General features: G+C 41.4%; 1 protein-coding gene across 6 annotated transcripts in view; it reads right to left on the reverse strand.

The window, feature by feature from the left end:
• XKR4 (XK related 4) overlaps window positions 1–15,148 on the reverse strand; it is a 242,904-nt gene that overhangs the window by 83,347 nt on the left and 144,409 nt on the right. For all 6 annotated transcript variants that reach the window (XR_012040893.1, XR_012040892.1, XR_012040891.1 and 3 more), the window contains exon 2: window positions 14,938–15,137. Coding sequence is in view for 1 of the 6 variants with exons in the window: in XM_072852475.1 (XP_072708576.1) it covers window positions 14,938–15,137 (200 nt within the window). In the remaining 5 variants the exon portion in view is untranslated. The remainder of the gene's footprint in view (window positions 1–14,937; window positions 15,138–15,148) is intronic.

A 15,148-nucleotide genomic window follows, 5' to 3' on the forward strand; every position in this document is an offset into this window, starting at 1 on the left:
GTGTGAAAGTCTCTAACTGGAATTCTCTCTTAGTTGAGGACTTTGTTCTACAAATTACTCATGTTAAGATAGCTGTCTAACCATCTTCTACAATACCTTTCAATTTTACTTTTAACTTCTATATATGCAGTGATCTGTCTCTTCTGTTTTAAGGCTGCATAAAGAACTCTCTAGTTAGCATCAAATCTGGAAATCGGTTCACGGTGTGTACAGGTATCAAGACTGTCAAAACAGGAGATATTTTTAAGTGTCTGATCTTCCTAATTTGTTCTGCAGAGCCCGTTTAAATACTTCTGAATGTATAATCTGAAAGACTTGGTCTTGGTGACTGTTCCCTAGTGATGAAACCTCGAGTAGGAGAAAAAAAGCCCATAATGCGGAAGAGTTCCCCATGTGCAGTGACAGATGAACATAAGCCAAGTCAGCTGCACTGGACTTGCAGGCCAGCTATTTCATTTATGTTGCTGATAACAACCAGTGCAAGACACTTCACTGAAAGGTATAAGAAATTCTACAATAAACAGTTCAGGAATATCCTGCCATGAAGAAAAGGGCTTTTTCTACCTCAGGAAACAGAACTCTGAAAGATACAATTGTGTAAATACCTCCAGAATGGCTGGATTGTAGGCATTTGCTGTTAGAATTCCGATTATTATTATTATTGTTGTTGCTATTATTATTATTGTTATTATTACGGTTCTTCAATCCTTGGTCACCCTTACTGGTTGCTTGGCCTCAGTGATACTTTATGACAAAGGGATACCTTGTACAGGCTAATGGTTTAAAGAGAGCACTTTCTCAATACGCGATTTTGACTTTGCCACCTTTCAATTTACCAGTCCTTTAACTTTCATGTTAGGTGAAGTATGGCTGATGTGCTTTCCTAGAGATCACTTGCAGCTCTGTGATCTTTTCAGAAGAGCTTTTTTCAAAGCTCTGTTCATTCTCATTGCCTCACTTGCATCTCAGCTTCAGAAACAAACACAGGACCCTATCTGTGGGGAAGCAGATTTTGCTACCCTCTTACATTTATGCTTTTTCATACTGGGCAGCCTTTCATACAGAGGTGAACTGGGATCCCTTTGTAGATTGCTCTGGGTCTTGGCCCATGTCCTTGTTCAAGCCTCAGCTAAAAGTGCATTTTTACAGCTGCTTGAAGTCATTGAGAATCGAAATTTAGAAGTGAAATGCTGACACCACCTTCCCCATTACAGCATTTAACTGCTTCTGTCATGCTGCAATCAGCCCTGTATTGTAAGCGTCTGTGTTGTGAGCCTCTCTGATCTAAACATTTGTTAGCTTAAAATATCAATTCAATTGCAATCCATTATGCTCTGCTCAGAAAACCCATCTGGCTCCAAAGGCTGTGCTGCTGCTGCGACGCCAAAGGCCTGATTCTGCCCTTGCTTGCTCTGCTCTACGTCTCAAGGAATGGCATGGGAGTAGCTGAAAGTGAACCGCTCCAGAGCAGGTGTGGGGAATGAGTCAGCCAGGTGTATGGCTACATCACGCACTCTTTCCAACTTGTTTTCCCAGTTTTGCTGCTACCCTCATTATCAAGGAAGTGAAATTCAAAGTCTGGAAAAAAACCCCATCAAAAGCAGAAAACACCTTTGCATTTTTTCCCCGAGGAGATGATTGTAACCCCATTTCTTTCCTGCTGAATCACCTTTCAAGACACTTTCAGGCATTTCTGAGACAGCTCTTTAAAACAAAACTGACTCCATAGGAGTGGAAAGTAAAATCATGCTTTTTAAAGGAAATGACAAGAAGAAGATATAAAATATTCATCACCTAGAAGAATCACTTTTTACTGCAAACCATTTTAGTGTCTATTATGCTTGCAGGTGAAAATACCTGATTAAAACCCTCTAGATGAGAGTCCTGGTCTCATGGTGTGCCTATGAGATCTGCTGGAACTAGGGTGGGTCTGAAGAAAAGACACGGGAAGCCATTTTCATTTTACTGTTGCCTTGGACTCATGTTGCATGTTTTCTGCCTTCTGCTGAACAAAACCAGCAACAAGCCCAGTTACCTAGTAATAAGGATAACAAGCTGCTATGAGCACCCATAGAGTAAATGCTACCATGCCACTTAGGATCAGGATCAAGAAGATCACCAGAGCTCAATTTTTTATGGCTTTGGGGCACCTTACTTATTAAGCTTCATTACCAAGACTGACTAACCTAGGAGTTCAAAATGAGCTCTGAACACCTTTCTGTGGCACGAGAGACCTGGGAAAGATCCAATTTAACTAGATGGTGCACGAACAGCTCTTTCCTATCCATCCACCTTTCCAGTGATAATGAACCACTCAATACATTTTTCCACAGAGCAGGAAAGAGAATATGAGAGCACCGAAGGCACTCATTAAAACCTGAAAACAGCCTGAAGTTGCATAAGCTTTCCGAGGGCTTTGACGCAGGGGTGGCAGCAGATGGCTGAAGGAGGGGTACACCCCGTCGTTCGCTTGCCCCTGTGATGGGGACGACAGCATGGCTCACGAAGCAGCCCCTGAGCTACCACAGATTTTAGCACAGCATAAAACAGTAAGCTGAGATGGAGGTTAGTTTATTTAAATTTGCAGACTGAAAACTGCAGCTAATCAGGAGGTTTTTCATGAGTCATTCGGTTGTCCTCACCACCGGGGACACGGCAGCAGCCTTGCTCAGAGCCATACAGCAGCTGGCAGAAGGGGCTTGCTGCTGCTGATCTCTGCTACACGTGAGTCCTGAAAGCCCCGTGGCCCCAGTGCCAGCACCTGCAGGATGCTCCCGATCAGTCCCTCGGCCACGGTCTGACCCTGCCGCAGGGTTGCTGGGTCATCCTGGTGACACTGGGTGGGTGCTCCAGGAGGGTGCCGCTGCCAGAGCTCCTGCAAAACCCTGTGACAGTCTTGATGGCTGCTGGAGGGTGACAGGGAGGACTATTTGTGGCTGTGCCAGGAAACCCACACCGAGAGAGAGGATTCAGTTCATGCTTTTGACTCAATTATGTGAGAATGGAAGAATTCCTCTGCACCTTGAAATGTCCACAGGGTGGGAAAGAGCATGCAGACTCAGTGTCTTTTAAAAGTAACGGACCGGGATCAACAGTGATTCGGTAGCCTCATATCATGAGATTCTTCCTGCCCAGGCTATTTAACTCATGAAAGCACAGTGGCCACCCATGCACAAATGATACACTAAATGCAACAATCAAAATTAAAACTAGAAATTCTCTCTTCAACTGTAACACAAAAGCCATTCATTATTTGCTTTTAAATTGTATTCATTATATACAGAGAACGGAATATAGTTTACCACTTTATTAACTGACACACTATGAGAAATAACACCCACAGGAAAAAAAAAAAGGTTTTGAAATTTATTTTCATTATAATTTAGTTAGGGAAACCAAAAACTAATAAAATACATTTAATAGGTTTGTATCCCCACTAGGTTAGGTAGAATGTCAAGCCTAACACAAAAGGGAGCTATTTAATACCTTTTTGTAAAACAATGGTCCTGTAAACCCCAGCCCATTGAAAAGACTTTATTCATTAAAGCAGTTCCACTGACTCCAGTGGGAAGGTGCCCCCAGGGGTAACCCTTCTATGCCGGATGGGACCTTTTGTTTGAGTCTCATGCAGTGCTGGCTATTCATTGATACTTGCAAAACACTGAGCACAAAGCAAGAAGGCAATGGGTTTTGTTTATATTTGCAGTTCAATACTCACCTAGTGTATGCAAACAGAAAAATACTAATACTTATAAAATAATTTATAGATACTAACTTCCATAGGTGATTTCGTCATCTGTAGTATATCCTGTATACAACTAAACTTGAACTTCATGCAACACACATTTTAAAACATGCAGTCCCACTTTGACCTGCAACTTTCAGCTAAAATCACTCTCAACAGAAAGGATTACTTTTCTGGTAAATTTTGGCAAAAAAAGTAATTTTGCAGAGAGGCCAAAAGGTGCAAGATGAATAAGGGAAGGGATATATCATGCACTAACAAAGAAAATGGCTGAGAAAATTTCAGATCTATGTATTTATTTGGAGTAAACCTGGACATATACATTGGCTCCCTGACTGAAGCTTTAAAGCCCACTGCATGATGAAGAATTCACATTAATTCTTATCTTGGCAGTATTGTGCAGTCTTTGGGTAAGGCACAATCACGACTGAAATTTCTCACTGCTATATTAGACGCAAGAAAGCTTTTTGTGTGCCAAGCATGCATCACTTTTTTCCCACCCCTGAACAAAAGTACCAGTCATAGAAAACACAGTAACCCAAAACGAAACCAGGAATTTGTTCTTTGGCAAATGTGCTTTTAGCACAACAAAAAGGGAGCAGAAGGATATGCCACTAACTTTCTGACATTCCCCAACAGATAAAATTCAGTGTGTAGGCAATATATCACGCTCGCAGAAACTAAATGCACTACTTTGTGTCTCAGGCTGTCTTTACTGCTATGTATATATTAGCGGCTTTGTGGAGCCACTATTAAATTTAAAAACCTGTAGATAATCTGAAAGTAATTTGGGGGTTTTTTTTGCCATTCCCCGAACAGTAAGGAATTTCTCTTCACAATACCTCCAGGCTCATAATGATCTTAAAGCCTGGACCCATCAGAGGGGAGCAGCTGATGCGCTGGAGGGCAGGGCTGCCCTGCACAGGGACCTCAGCAGGCTGAGAGGAGCCACAAAAAAACTTACAATGGCAAAGGAAAACTCTTGCATGTCCATATCATTTTGGGCCCCCAGTACAGGAAAGACATTGACAAACTGGAGTGAGGCCAGTGGAGGGCCACCGACATGCTTAGGGGCTCGAGCACACAGCGTACGAGCTGGGTTTGTGTAGCCTGGAGAGAGGGCTAGTAGAGAGGCGTGTGAAGCAAGGGGAGAGATCTAATTGACATTTTCTCCTACCCAAAGGGGAATTAGAGAGAAAACTCAGATAAACTTTTCTTAGAGGTGCACAGCGAAAGGACAAGAGGCAACAGTCATAAATCGCAGCAAGGGAAGTTCTGATTTGCTGTAAGAAAAGAAATTTTCACCAGGGTGGTGAGCACTGGCACGGTTCACCCAGAGAGGCTGTGGGATCTCCGTCCATGGAAGTACACAAAACTCAAAGAGACATGGCGCTGAGGAACCTGATCTATCTTTGAACATGGCCCTGCTTCAAGCGGGGTTTGGACTAGATGATCTCCTGAAGACCCTCCAACCTACCTTATTCTTTGACTCTGTGACAAGTTAAGAAATGGTATCTCTCAATCTGCATGAGTTGGAAATGCCACCCACACGTGAGATTATCAGCTTAGTACTGGGACAAACTGCATCAAAAAGCCTTGAGAAACCAATCTTGAAATCATATTCGTATGCAAACAAAAGTTTATAAAAACACTTATAATTCTTTCCTTTCAGACTGGCACAATACTTTTAAGGTATTACAAAATATGTGCCTAAAGTTGGGCTCACATATGTAAATACATGACAAGATTTTTCACGATTTAGTGAAGGAGGCAGCCACCTAATCATTGGTAATCAGCTGATTCATTAATGCCTTTCAATAGGAGTTTGAAGCTTAACTGGAGACTTCTGTATCTGCAGATGTAGCTAGGTTATCTAATGTGGCCAGAAGAAAGGAGACAAAAAGAGTAGCAGTAAAATGTATACTAAATATTCCTAATACTGTTTTTAATGACTTTTTGCTATTAAAATGACATATGCAGATTTAATTCTGGTATGACATGAAACCTTACTGCCATTCGTTCAGAATGACCTGTGTAGTGTATTTATATTTCCTGTGATTTAATGGCAAAAAAATGGGCAATCAGTGGCCAAGCTCCACAAATGTTTTTTTTTGCACCATATCACAAACTCATATTGATATGTCTGTATAGTGCTATGTGATCCTGTGGTTTTTTTATGACTGGTTAATAGGAACTAAACAAGGATAAAGATACCAGCACAAACTCAGTAAAAAAGAGTCACCAGAACATATTATTTGGGAAAAAATGTTGGAGGCAGTTCCACTCTTGTTCCTGATGTTGCTAGAGGAATTAGGTTTTTTTACTCCACTTAAACAGAAAGAAGAAAAATGCTCACTAATATCTTCTCTGGTTGACTTTCAGAGGTTGAGGTGCTGTACACCAGGTTTGTTATGGATGTGCTAAGAATCAACACCATCACTCTGCCAACTCCTATCTTCCTGACAATACCTGCCACATTGTGTACATTGCCTCTTTTACATTTACAAGTTGTATTGACCTATCATACCTATAGACAGATGAATGGACAGGGACAGGACATCTGGAAACGCAGGAAATAAAGTCATGAGTGCAGGACATAAAGCACTGTAGGGTTACAAAGAGAACTATAGGGTTACAGAAACATAATGGACTCGTAATTATTCCCTGGATGCAGGTGCTGAAAGGGAGCTGGTATTCAGAAAAGATGGAAATAATGGTAAAAGCGGTGTGTGTAAATGGAATGACAGACTGATGTTTCAGAAAGGGATCTGCGATAAAACAGATTCTGTTTGCATACAAAATTACTTTGGGAAAGATAGTGGGTAGTTGTTGGAGTCTGCTGTAGAATTCCAGAGTTAAATTTGGATATGGATAGAGATGTTCAAACCGTTATTACAGGGAGAAATTCTGCAGAGAATTGCCTCATTATGGCAGACCCTGATTTCTCAGATATAAACTGGAGAACAAATGCTGCTGAAGGCAGCCCAGATATTCCGGAGTGTGACAACTGACAGATTTTCTGACAGAAAGCAGAGAGGCTTCTTTCTAAACTTAGTTACAGAAAAGTATTGAGGTTGTTATAGGACAGATAATTGTAAAAAATAGCATCAGATCACATGAATGTTGGTTTAATTTAAATGGAGGGATAAACCAAAATAGATCTGTTAGTAAGTCTGTCTATCAGAATTTTAAAGAAATGAGTGAAGGCAGCAGAAGTTAATTGTTTGGGGACTTCTCTGTGGAGGAGACTTTAAGGCATTTATGAAATTAAGAAATCTGTGGATTTTCTTTAAGGCAAAACACAGAAGAATTTCTGGAGCTTTTAAACCCTGCAAAGCAAAGAACTTCTGGAAAAAGCCTCACAACCTAGCTGTATGCAAACCCACCTCAAAAATGGTGCCTCATGGAAGGAATGGAAAAAGGATGATCAGCAATAAAGGCTGTGCCTTATAGGTCAATTTTCAATAAGGGCTCTTGAAACAAGGGCTCAAAGACAGAGCCAGCTGATAGGAAATGAGAACAGAAAGGAAATCCTCATTACTGTAGATGGAAGCAAAACTCAAAGCTCCTTGTTTTTACCCCGTGCAACCAGAAAACCTCTATTTCAGGATTCAAAAAAAGCTGGTGTATGAAATCCTGCTGCTGGTGGGAAGCATCTTAAGTAAGTCTCTCCACTCAAAACTAGTGCCATGTGACTGGAAAAGAGGCAATCATCTGGTGCATTTCACAAGTACCCGGCTAAAACAGGCCTACAATGTAGGCTTCAACACAATACAAAGCTTTAGAGCAGCTTTTAAAGCAAAACCTAGTTGAGAATGAAGGTAAACATAAAAGAAGATGAAAAATAACAGATATCCGCAAAAAAGTAGATCGTAAGAGAGCCATGGAGTCTAGGCTAATTTGATATCTTTATTTTATAAACCCTTTCTCAACAAATAAAATGTGGCAGATCTGAACTATCAAAACTTTGGCAGAATGGTGATTACCATGCTAATGGGAAAGTACGGGTGAAGCTTGAGAAGACGGGGATTAGTAGTAGAAGACAGCTAAGGCAGGTAAAAGAACTAGTTAAAGAAAGATACTGCAGGATTATGTTGAAATGCTATTGAAAAATGCTAGGGCTGGGGTAGGATTACTATTACTTTTTTCAGTACTGATTACCCTTGGAACCAGTCTTGTCTGAATACTTCTCTTAATGACCTTGGTTTTAAAAAGTAACATACTAATAAGGTTTTGGGGGACATTATCAGTGTAGAAAAGGAGAGTGATATGTGGAAAAATCAGGAGTGTCTTGCAGGCTGGAAAAGTAGAAATGAGATGAAATTTCATTACATGCATTTAGTTGCTAATAAATTCTTTTAATGTAATTGCACCTCATCAGAGTGACCTGACACCAGAAGAGCCTGTGTGTTTTAAAGGGTCATGAAATAACTAGGATTAACCAGTGCAATGCCTGAGTCAACAGGGAATTACAATCCTAGATTGTACCTAGTGAGGTATTGCCATGAGAAATATGAGAGCTCTGGAGAAATGTAATCTGGAGTACTCTGTACAGTCTTGGTCATCTGTATTCTCCAAAGATGAATTCAGACTGGAACTGATGAAGGGAAAGTCCATGAAGATAATCAAGAGAAAGCAGAACCTCTCATGAGATGAGAGAATGAGCAGCAGGAGGAATGATTCTTACTTTCCCATCAAAGTGTCTCTTATTCCCTAATCCCATCTGTCTATCGCAATAGTCCCACTGGGCAGGGGAGAGCAGTGCAATGCCCTGTCTGGAAGGATGCATATTTGGACTGGCCGGTGCCTGGTGCCTAACAAAAAGAGTAATGGTTGAAGTCTGCCTGCTTTTCCCTTTAGCGGAGGCTCTCATTTAATCTTTTTTCCTCTGACTTGGCTGCTTTTTTCACAACATTTAAAGAAACATAATTATCTTTGAGATGTTGGCTGTTCTTTTATATTTGATTGAAATAGTGCAATGGATCAGAAGTTCTTAAAAGTCAGGACTGAAGGACAGAAATGGACTATAAAATCACATGAACCTCATTTCCTTAGGGAACAAGTGTAAAAACAGGGATGGCACAAGAATAAAGAGGGACAGACTGCTGATGAAATTAAAAAGGCAGGACAGCAGCAGCAGGTCTCTATCAATCAGAGAATTAAACTTCCAACTGGTATATTAGAAACAAAGGGTATAACTAGTTTTAAGATTGTAATCAGGTTATGAAATGGATTATAGGACATGATCGCCTTCAGGAAGTCCTCTTCTGTCCTATCAGAAACAAGGGTGTGCTAATATGATGACTCTGTCTTAATGAGTGCAAGACAACATTTTAAGATTTGCAAAGGGACCTACAGATCAGTTTAAAAGTCATTTGCAGAAGACACATTTACTCCGTAGTGTATCATATTTGTTCACCCTTGTCACTGAAAATCTGTTTTGCTAAGTTGCAGGCAGAATATGTGACTATTGCTTGCTCTGCTTTTCTTTCTCTCTGGAAAGGCTGGGTGCTGGACTGCAGTGGTGCAGAACCTTGACAGCACGGAGGAAAGCAGTGGCAGCTTGCCCAGAACTCAAGTGCTGCACCTTATTTCCATACAAATATACGCTGAATTGTATAAGATTTTACATCAGAATTCTGTTTTTTATTTAAAGAGCACTGCAAATGTAGGCAGCACTTTACAGAACAATCCAAAATTGCTGTGACGGTCACAAAAAAGAAAAGCCATGTAAAAGCACAGCGTTGTCCTCACAAAAAAATTCTAAAGACTTAAATGAATTTCAGTTTATTGTGCTGATATGAAAAGAGTTTGAATTCCTGATGCATGAGGATGAGCTTTGCCAGAGGATTTTTTAATGAACTAGCTAACACATAATTTCCTTCTGGCAGATAAAGTTAGGACCTATCAGCCATGTCGTAACTGCTAGCAAGTCTCTGAACTTCTTGTTCAGCTCAGGCAGGAACAGCAATTTGTTTGGAGCAGAAGGACTGGAGAGCAATGCTTGGTAGCACTGTGAACTTTTGTACGCTGTCTGCGGTGTCAGCATATGAACAGTGTAGGACTTTCCAACAGAGCTGGTAGAAAATGGGAAAATGGTTGGCCAGGGAGATTTCATGGAAATGCAGTTTCAGCAGAATCCAGCAGCTCTATGGGAGTGTGGTGACTTCAGTGAAACTTGATGAATTTATAAATTGTTCTGAACTTCTCATTTTGCTTCTGCACTACTGTCAGTCTATATTAAGAACTGCAGCTTTATACGATATAAACTTTGATTAGACTTTGATTAAACTTTGATAGAGACTTTGATTAATAGTACTGTATGGAGAAGCCAGAACAAACCTCCCAGGGGCTGATGGAAGAAAAAAATGTCAAGTGCTGACTAGCCAGCATAATATGCAGTAAACAGGAATGAGAACCTAATCTATAATTTAAACAATGTGTTAATTAATACAGCATAAATAATGAAATCTGTGGTAAATCCAGGGAGTAGTCTTGTCTATCTGCTCATCTAGGAGCAGCTAGAACACTGTGCCCTTGAGTAAGATGACAGTAACTTTGTGCTAACAGAGTCTCTTTCCAACCAGATGATGAGCAGGATTTTTTGCTTGCTTGTTTTTACTAATTTTAAGATGGGAAGTCCTTCTGAAATCAAATGGCATAGTGGGAAAATTGAAGGAAGTAAAAGGGGAGTGCCGAAGGATGACTACCAGACTGTGGGCGTGATTCCAAAACGAGGTGCCACAGAAAGGGACAGCCCTGACCTTCCCTACCTACCCTGATGCCGTGTCCCCCCTGCCTCCCCAGGGCTGTCACTACCAGCCATGTGACATCCCCTGCCCAGGAAGTCCAACTGGATCCCCCTGGGACTCAACCAAGTTAGCAATGGGAAAAATAAAAGTGTCCGAGGGACCCAGTGTGCAGCCACGGGAATGCCAGTGATGCGATGGGAACACGCAGCTTGGGTGAGCTGCCAGCAGGACTTTCCATGATTAAATCAAAGATCTTCAGGGGCAGCCTGCAGGTAGGTTGGCTTCAAGTGATTGTGGAATAACCCCCCTGAGCCAATTTGCCAGTCCAGGTCTGTCTATCACTTTGTCAGTCCTAAGACCTGTTGAGCCAGCAGAGCAAACGTAGTGAGATGTGGCCATTATGCTGGATGTCCAGAGACACAACCAAGGAAGAGTCTCATAGCCTTTAGACTGATCTTACTGTGTCAGCAAATCTGCCTAATACTTAGTCTATGGCAGTTTATTGTGGAAGTGTTTATTTTTATAGCAAAGACTGTGAAACTACTGCTTATTAACTAACTGGCTTGGAGGGTGGAGGCATTTTTAAGGGAATTACTTGCAGCCTTCTGAATTTGTTGGGGTAATCCAATAATCCAAACACTTTCAACTCTGGTATTTCGGTTCCCTGTGACTTGGAGGTAGATCCAGTGCAGGACCTGGTTGCCCAGCCCTGGGAGCAGAACTGAAAACACGGGGTGAAGAGCCCAGGTCCACAAGGAGTTTCAGGTGGTTGGTGTACGTAGGCTGGCACTGAGACCAGCTAGCCCACCCTGGCCTCCAGGCTATTGCTGTTAGACTGTTTCTGGTAGCTGAACTAGCTCACCTGCAGATGGTTCAGACACTTCTGTCCACATAGATGCCCCTACGCAAACAGATGGATGCAGGATGAGCATCAATTGTTTCAGTGGACTTTCTGCCGTTGCTCCCCCCACATGCAGAGCTGCCCCACTCCTCATACGGTTCCCACCTAGAATAGGACTGGTGAAGCTAGTGACTCCCACCATGAAGCTGCTTAGGACATGATTTTTCTACAGAGTAACTAAGACAGAGGAGAAAAAACAAACAAACAAAAGCAATGCAGTTTGGAGATGCAGCTGGCTCAGCAGAGAAGTTGCTGTGGGAGTGCTGTGCTCAGAGCACATGAAGAGAAAGGAAGGGAAACAGACTCCCATGAGGAAAAGACTGAGGAATTACTTATTTTCAAGGCACATCTGTCTTCTAGAGAGTAGATATTTCTTCAAACTCAAAGGAACCACCAGGGTGGAAAAGGCGGAGGTAATAGGGGATTAACACAGCTCCAGCTTAGTCCAGCATCATACTGAAGTTGTTTGTCTTCTTGAGGAATTAGCACTGAGAAATCATCAGCTTCCCCCACAAGCCGTTTCACTCCTTCCACTCTGGGAGGGACCTGGCTGCTGGTTGTAGGCAGAATAAGAAAGATCATTGCCTCTAATTGTGCCAGTTTTGATGAAATCTTAAAGAAGAATCAGATTTTTAGGTAATAATTTAGAGACTGTTTTATCAATACCCAGATTTCTCTGGGTGCCAATGCGGAAGAGAGATGCCACTCCATAATGCCTGTCTATGGCCTCCCGCATAAGCAATGTTCTGCTGCAGCAGTCACGGTACAGTGGTACACAATTCTTGCTAGAAGTTCACACTGCAGCTTTTTAATTCATGCTTTGGGTAGCCCAGGCAAGTGCTGAAGGACCCTTGTGGTGCATCCTCTGGGCTTTTGAAGTGGCCCTCGCTGCAGTGTATGGAAGACTGAGAGGGAAGGTTTTGTACACATTGCACAATATTTTTCTTGATCTTCATAAGGATGTATGTACATGCCTGTATGTATTTCTTACCTTTCTTACCTTGGTTGCCAGCGCTTAAGGACTGAAATAAGAAATAATCCACACCTAGCCAACACCCATTACAAAATGGGGACTCTTCAGTCACACTGACAGCATTCTCCTGTTGGGAATGATGGTATTTTGGTGCACTTTGGTGCAATTGAAAATATACAATTTCATAAATAAAATATTTAACAGTTTTCCTGTGGTCATTAATGGCTTGATATTAGAAATACCCTGCTTATAGACTGAGACATTTCCAGTATCATTCATTTCCCATGCCAAATTTGTGGTTTGTGATGGAAGTATACTTTTAAGAGCGTGGACCAGCGATGGCACTTATCAATTGTCATGATAACTTTGTCCTGCAGGACAGAGAACTAAACGAACAATAATAAAAACCAAGTAGCATTCTCTAAACAAAGAGAATCAATCAAACACGCTGTTTATTGATCTATAGAAATCTCTATAACAGGCTCAGTGAGTGGACAGCTAGTTGAAGCATATACCTTATGGCTAGGCCTTTTAAAACACCCAGCTGTAGCATGATACCACTGAGAGAAATTATGCTCTCCTTATGCAGCCTCACAGCCCATCTACCATCCTATAGTGCAATGCATTATCCTTAACATTTCTTTAAAAAAGGAGAGAGAACATAAAAGATTTTCACAGCTGGCAATGTACTAAAACATACTAGCTTTCATCAGGAGAATATAATGGTACTACTGTTTAAGAAAATGCTACCACCTTGTTTAATATTCTTAGTTTTTTTAAATGGAGCCTTTTCTCCTTGGAAGATGTAAGAAAATGGAGGAAGAGAGGATAAATAATATTTTCAGCCTTCTCAGCTGAAATCCATAGTTGTAGTTTTATTCCTTTCTGGTTTCTTATACATAGATTTCACAGAGCTGATTGCAGGCTTCAGGAACCATCTTTGCCTTTTAAATTGAAGCATTTCAGGTTTTCTCTAATTAACAACTACTTGCAGAGTACATCACAGGCTTAGTGCCTACTCACCAGCCAGGTTTCTCATAGACAGATCTGTTATTGCACTAAAATGAGGGCGAGAGGCCTTCAGTATTAATAGTTTATGAAGATAGCTAAATTACAGCTGACCATACAGTATCCTGGCTATGTTCTTCTCCTAAGCCTCTCTCTGGAGTCTCCTTTTCTGGGGGTACAAAGCTTCTTGAAGAGACAATATCTTCCTCTGAATTATAATAGTTTGGACTGGTTGGTGTGGGGCAGCATCATTTTGAGAAATAGTTGTAGGAAGTGCTTAGGCAACCTTCGTTGTACAGAGCACCAACTAATTAAAATAGAAACTTTGGCTTTCTTTTCCCCTTAAGGTGACAGAGTTTTAGATCTAAAGAAACAAAACCAAAAAACACAGGAAGCAGGACAGCTGTTATTAGACGTCAGTTCAAAGGGGAGGTAAATGAAAAGCCTCTGATTGATCCACAGAAAACTGCCCAGGATCAAGGTCTTCACACAGCTACCCACTTTGTTCCCAGTCCTTTTCCACCCGATCAGTCTCACTGCATGTTACTCATAATAAGCTAACTAGACCCAGAGCTTCTCAGAGCAAGGTGCTGTCATGGTTTTATCTTGTACAGTGGCAAGCACATGTGTGGTTTCTTAAAACCAAATGGTAAAAAAGCTGCATTTCCTTCCTCCCTCTGTCCATCTGCTCCCCCTCCCTTCCTCCCTTCACTCCTCACAGCCTTATGACGTTTGTGTCACCTTCTGGATCCCAAGTTCTCATTCACCTCATTCCCTTGCTAATAATTTCTGCCCAGGTGCAGCCATAAGGCAAAACAATGGTGCAATACAAAAGGAAAGCTGTCAGGTGGCCAAAAGTAGCATCAAAGAAGCAGCAGAGAATAAGATATTCTTATATTCTTATTCATACTGCTGACTGAAAAACCCTATGGCAGGACATATGCATGCATTTACCATTTTAAAGAAGTAATCATGTTTGCTGAAAGCATCAACCTTAGAAGGAAACCCAGAGCTTGAAGGAATGAGTATTGTTGTAATGCTCAGGAGATGGCTTGTATTATTTCAGATAAACGTGGCCGAGAACTGATGGACATGTATTCCATAGACACTGGCATTTTCTTCAGAGAATAGCTGTTTTCTGCTGTGCCGTTTTCTGTTTTGCATAATACCATATAAACCTCATTACTGCAGTTTGGAGGGTTTTGAACATTCACAGAAATAAGCATAGGGAGAAGAGCAATAGTTTGATTGATGCAATTTTCACATTGGCCCAGTGGATAATCAGAAGAGCTCTTCTATTACAAGGACATGCAGAAAGCAAAACATTATAAATCCTACCCACAACCCAGGGCCAATAAGAAAGGCTAAAAAACCTCCAACAACACAGGCTTTCTTGACAGAGTCATTGTTAACAGCTTAATAGCAGCTAGCAGGCAAGATCTGCTCTGATGTTAGGAGTACACGGCACACAGCAGTTTGAAAGAAGGATAAATATGTATGTATAGAAATTACATCTTCCTAAAATGATAAAAACCAAATAGATTAAATGAACCCCTACCTTGGAGAGCCTGGAGTGTACGAGTCTGTACAACAATACAGAGCTGCAGGACCAGCTGTGGTGCACTTTCCAGAAACGTGGCTAGCAAATGCAGCATACTCACATCTGCATACTCATAGACCATTTTCCAATAAAACCGCCATCTGTCATTCTCTCCACTCTGTCGACTCCGGATACCCAAGTATATTGTGTGGAAATACCTAGAAATAAA

Source organism: Ciconia boyciana, chromosome 2 (assembly GCF_034638445.1).
Source record: "Ciconia boyciana chromosome 2, ASM3463844v1, whole genome shotgun sequence".
NCBI lineage: Eukaryota > Metazoa > Chordata > Aves > Ciconiiformes > Ciconiidae > Ciconia > Ciconia boyciana.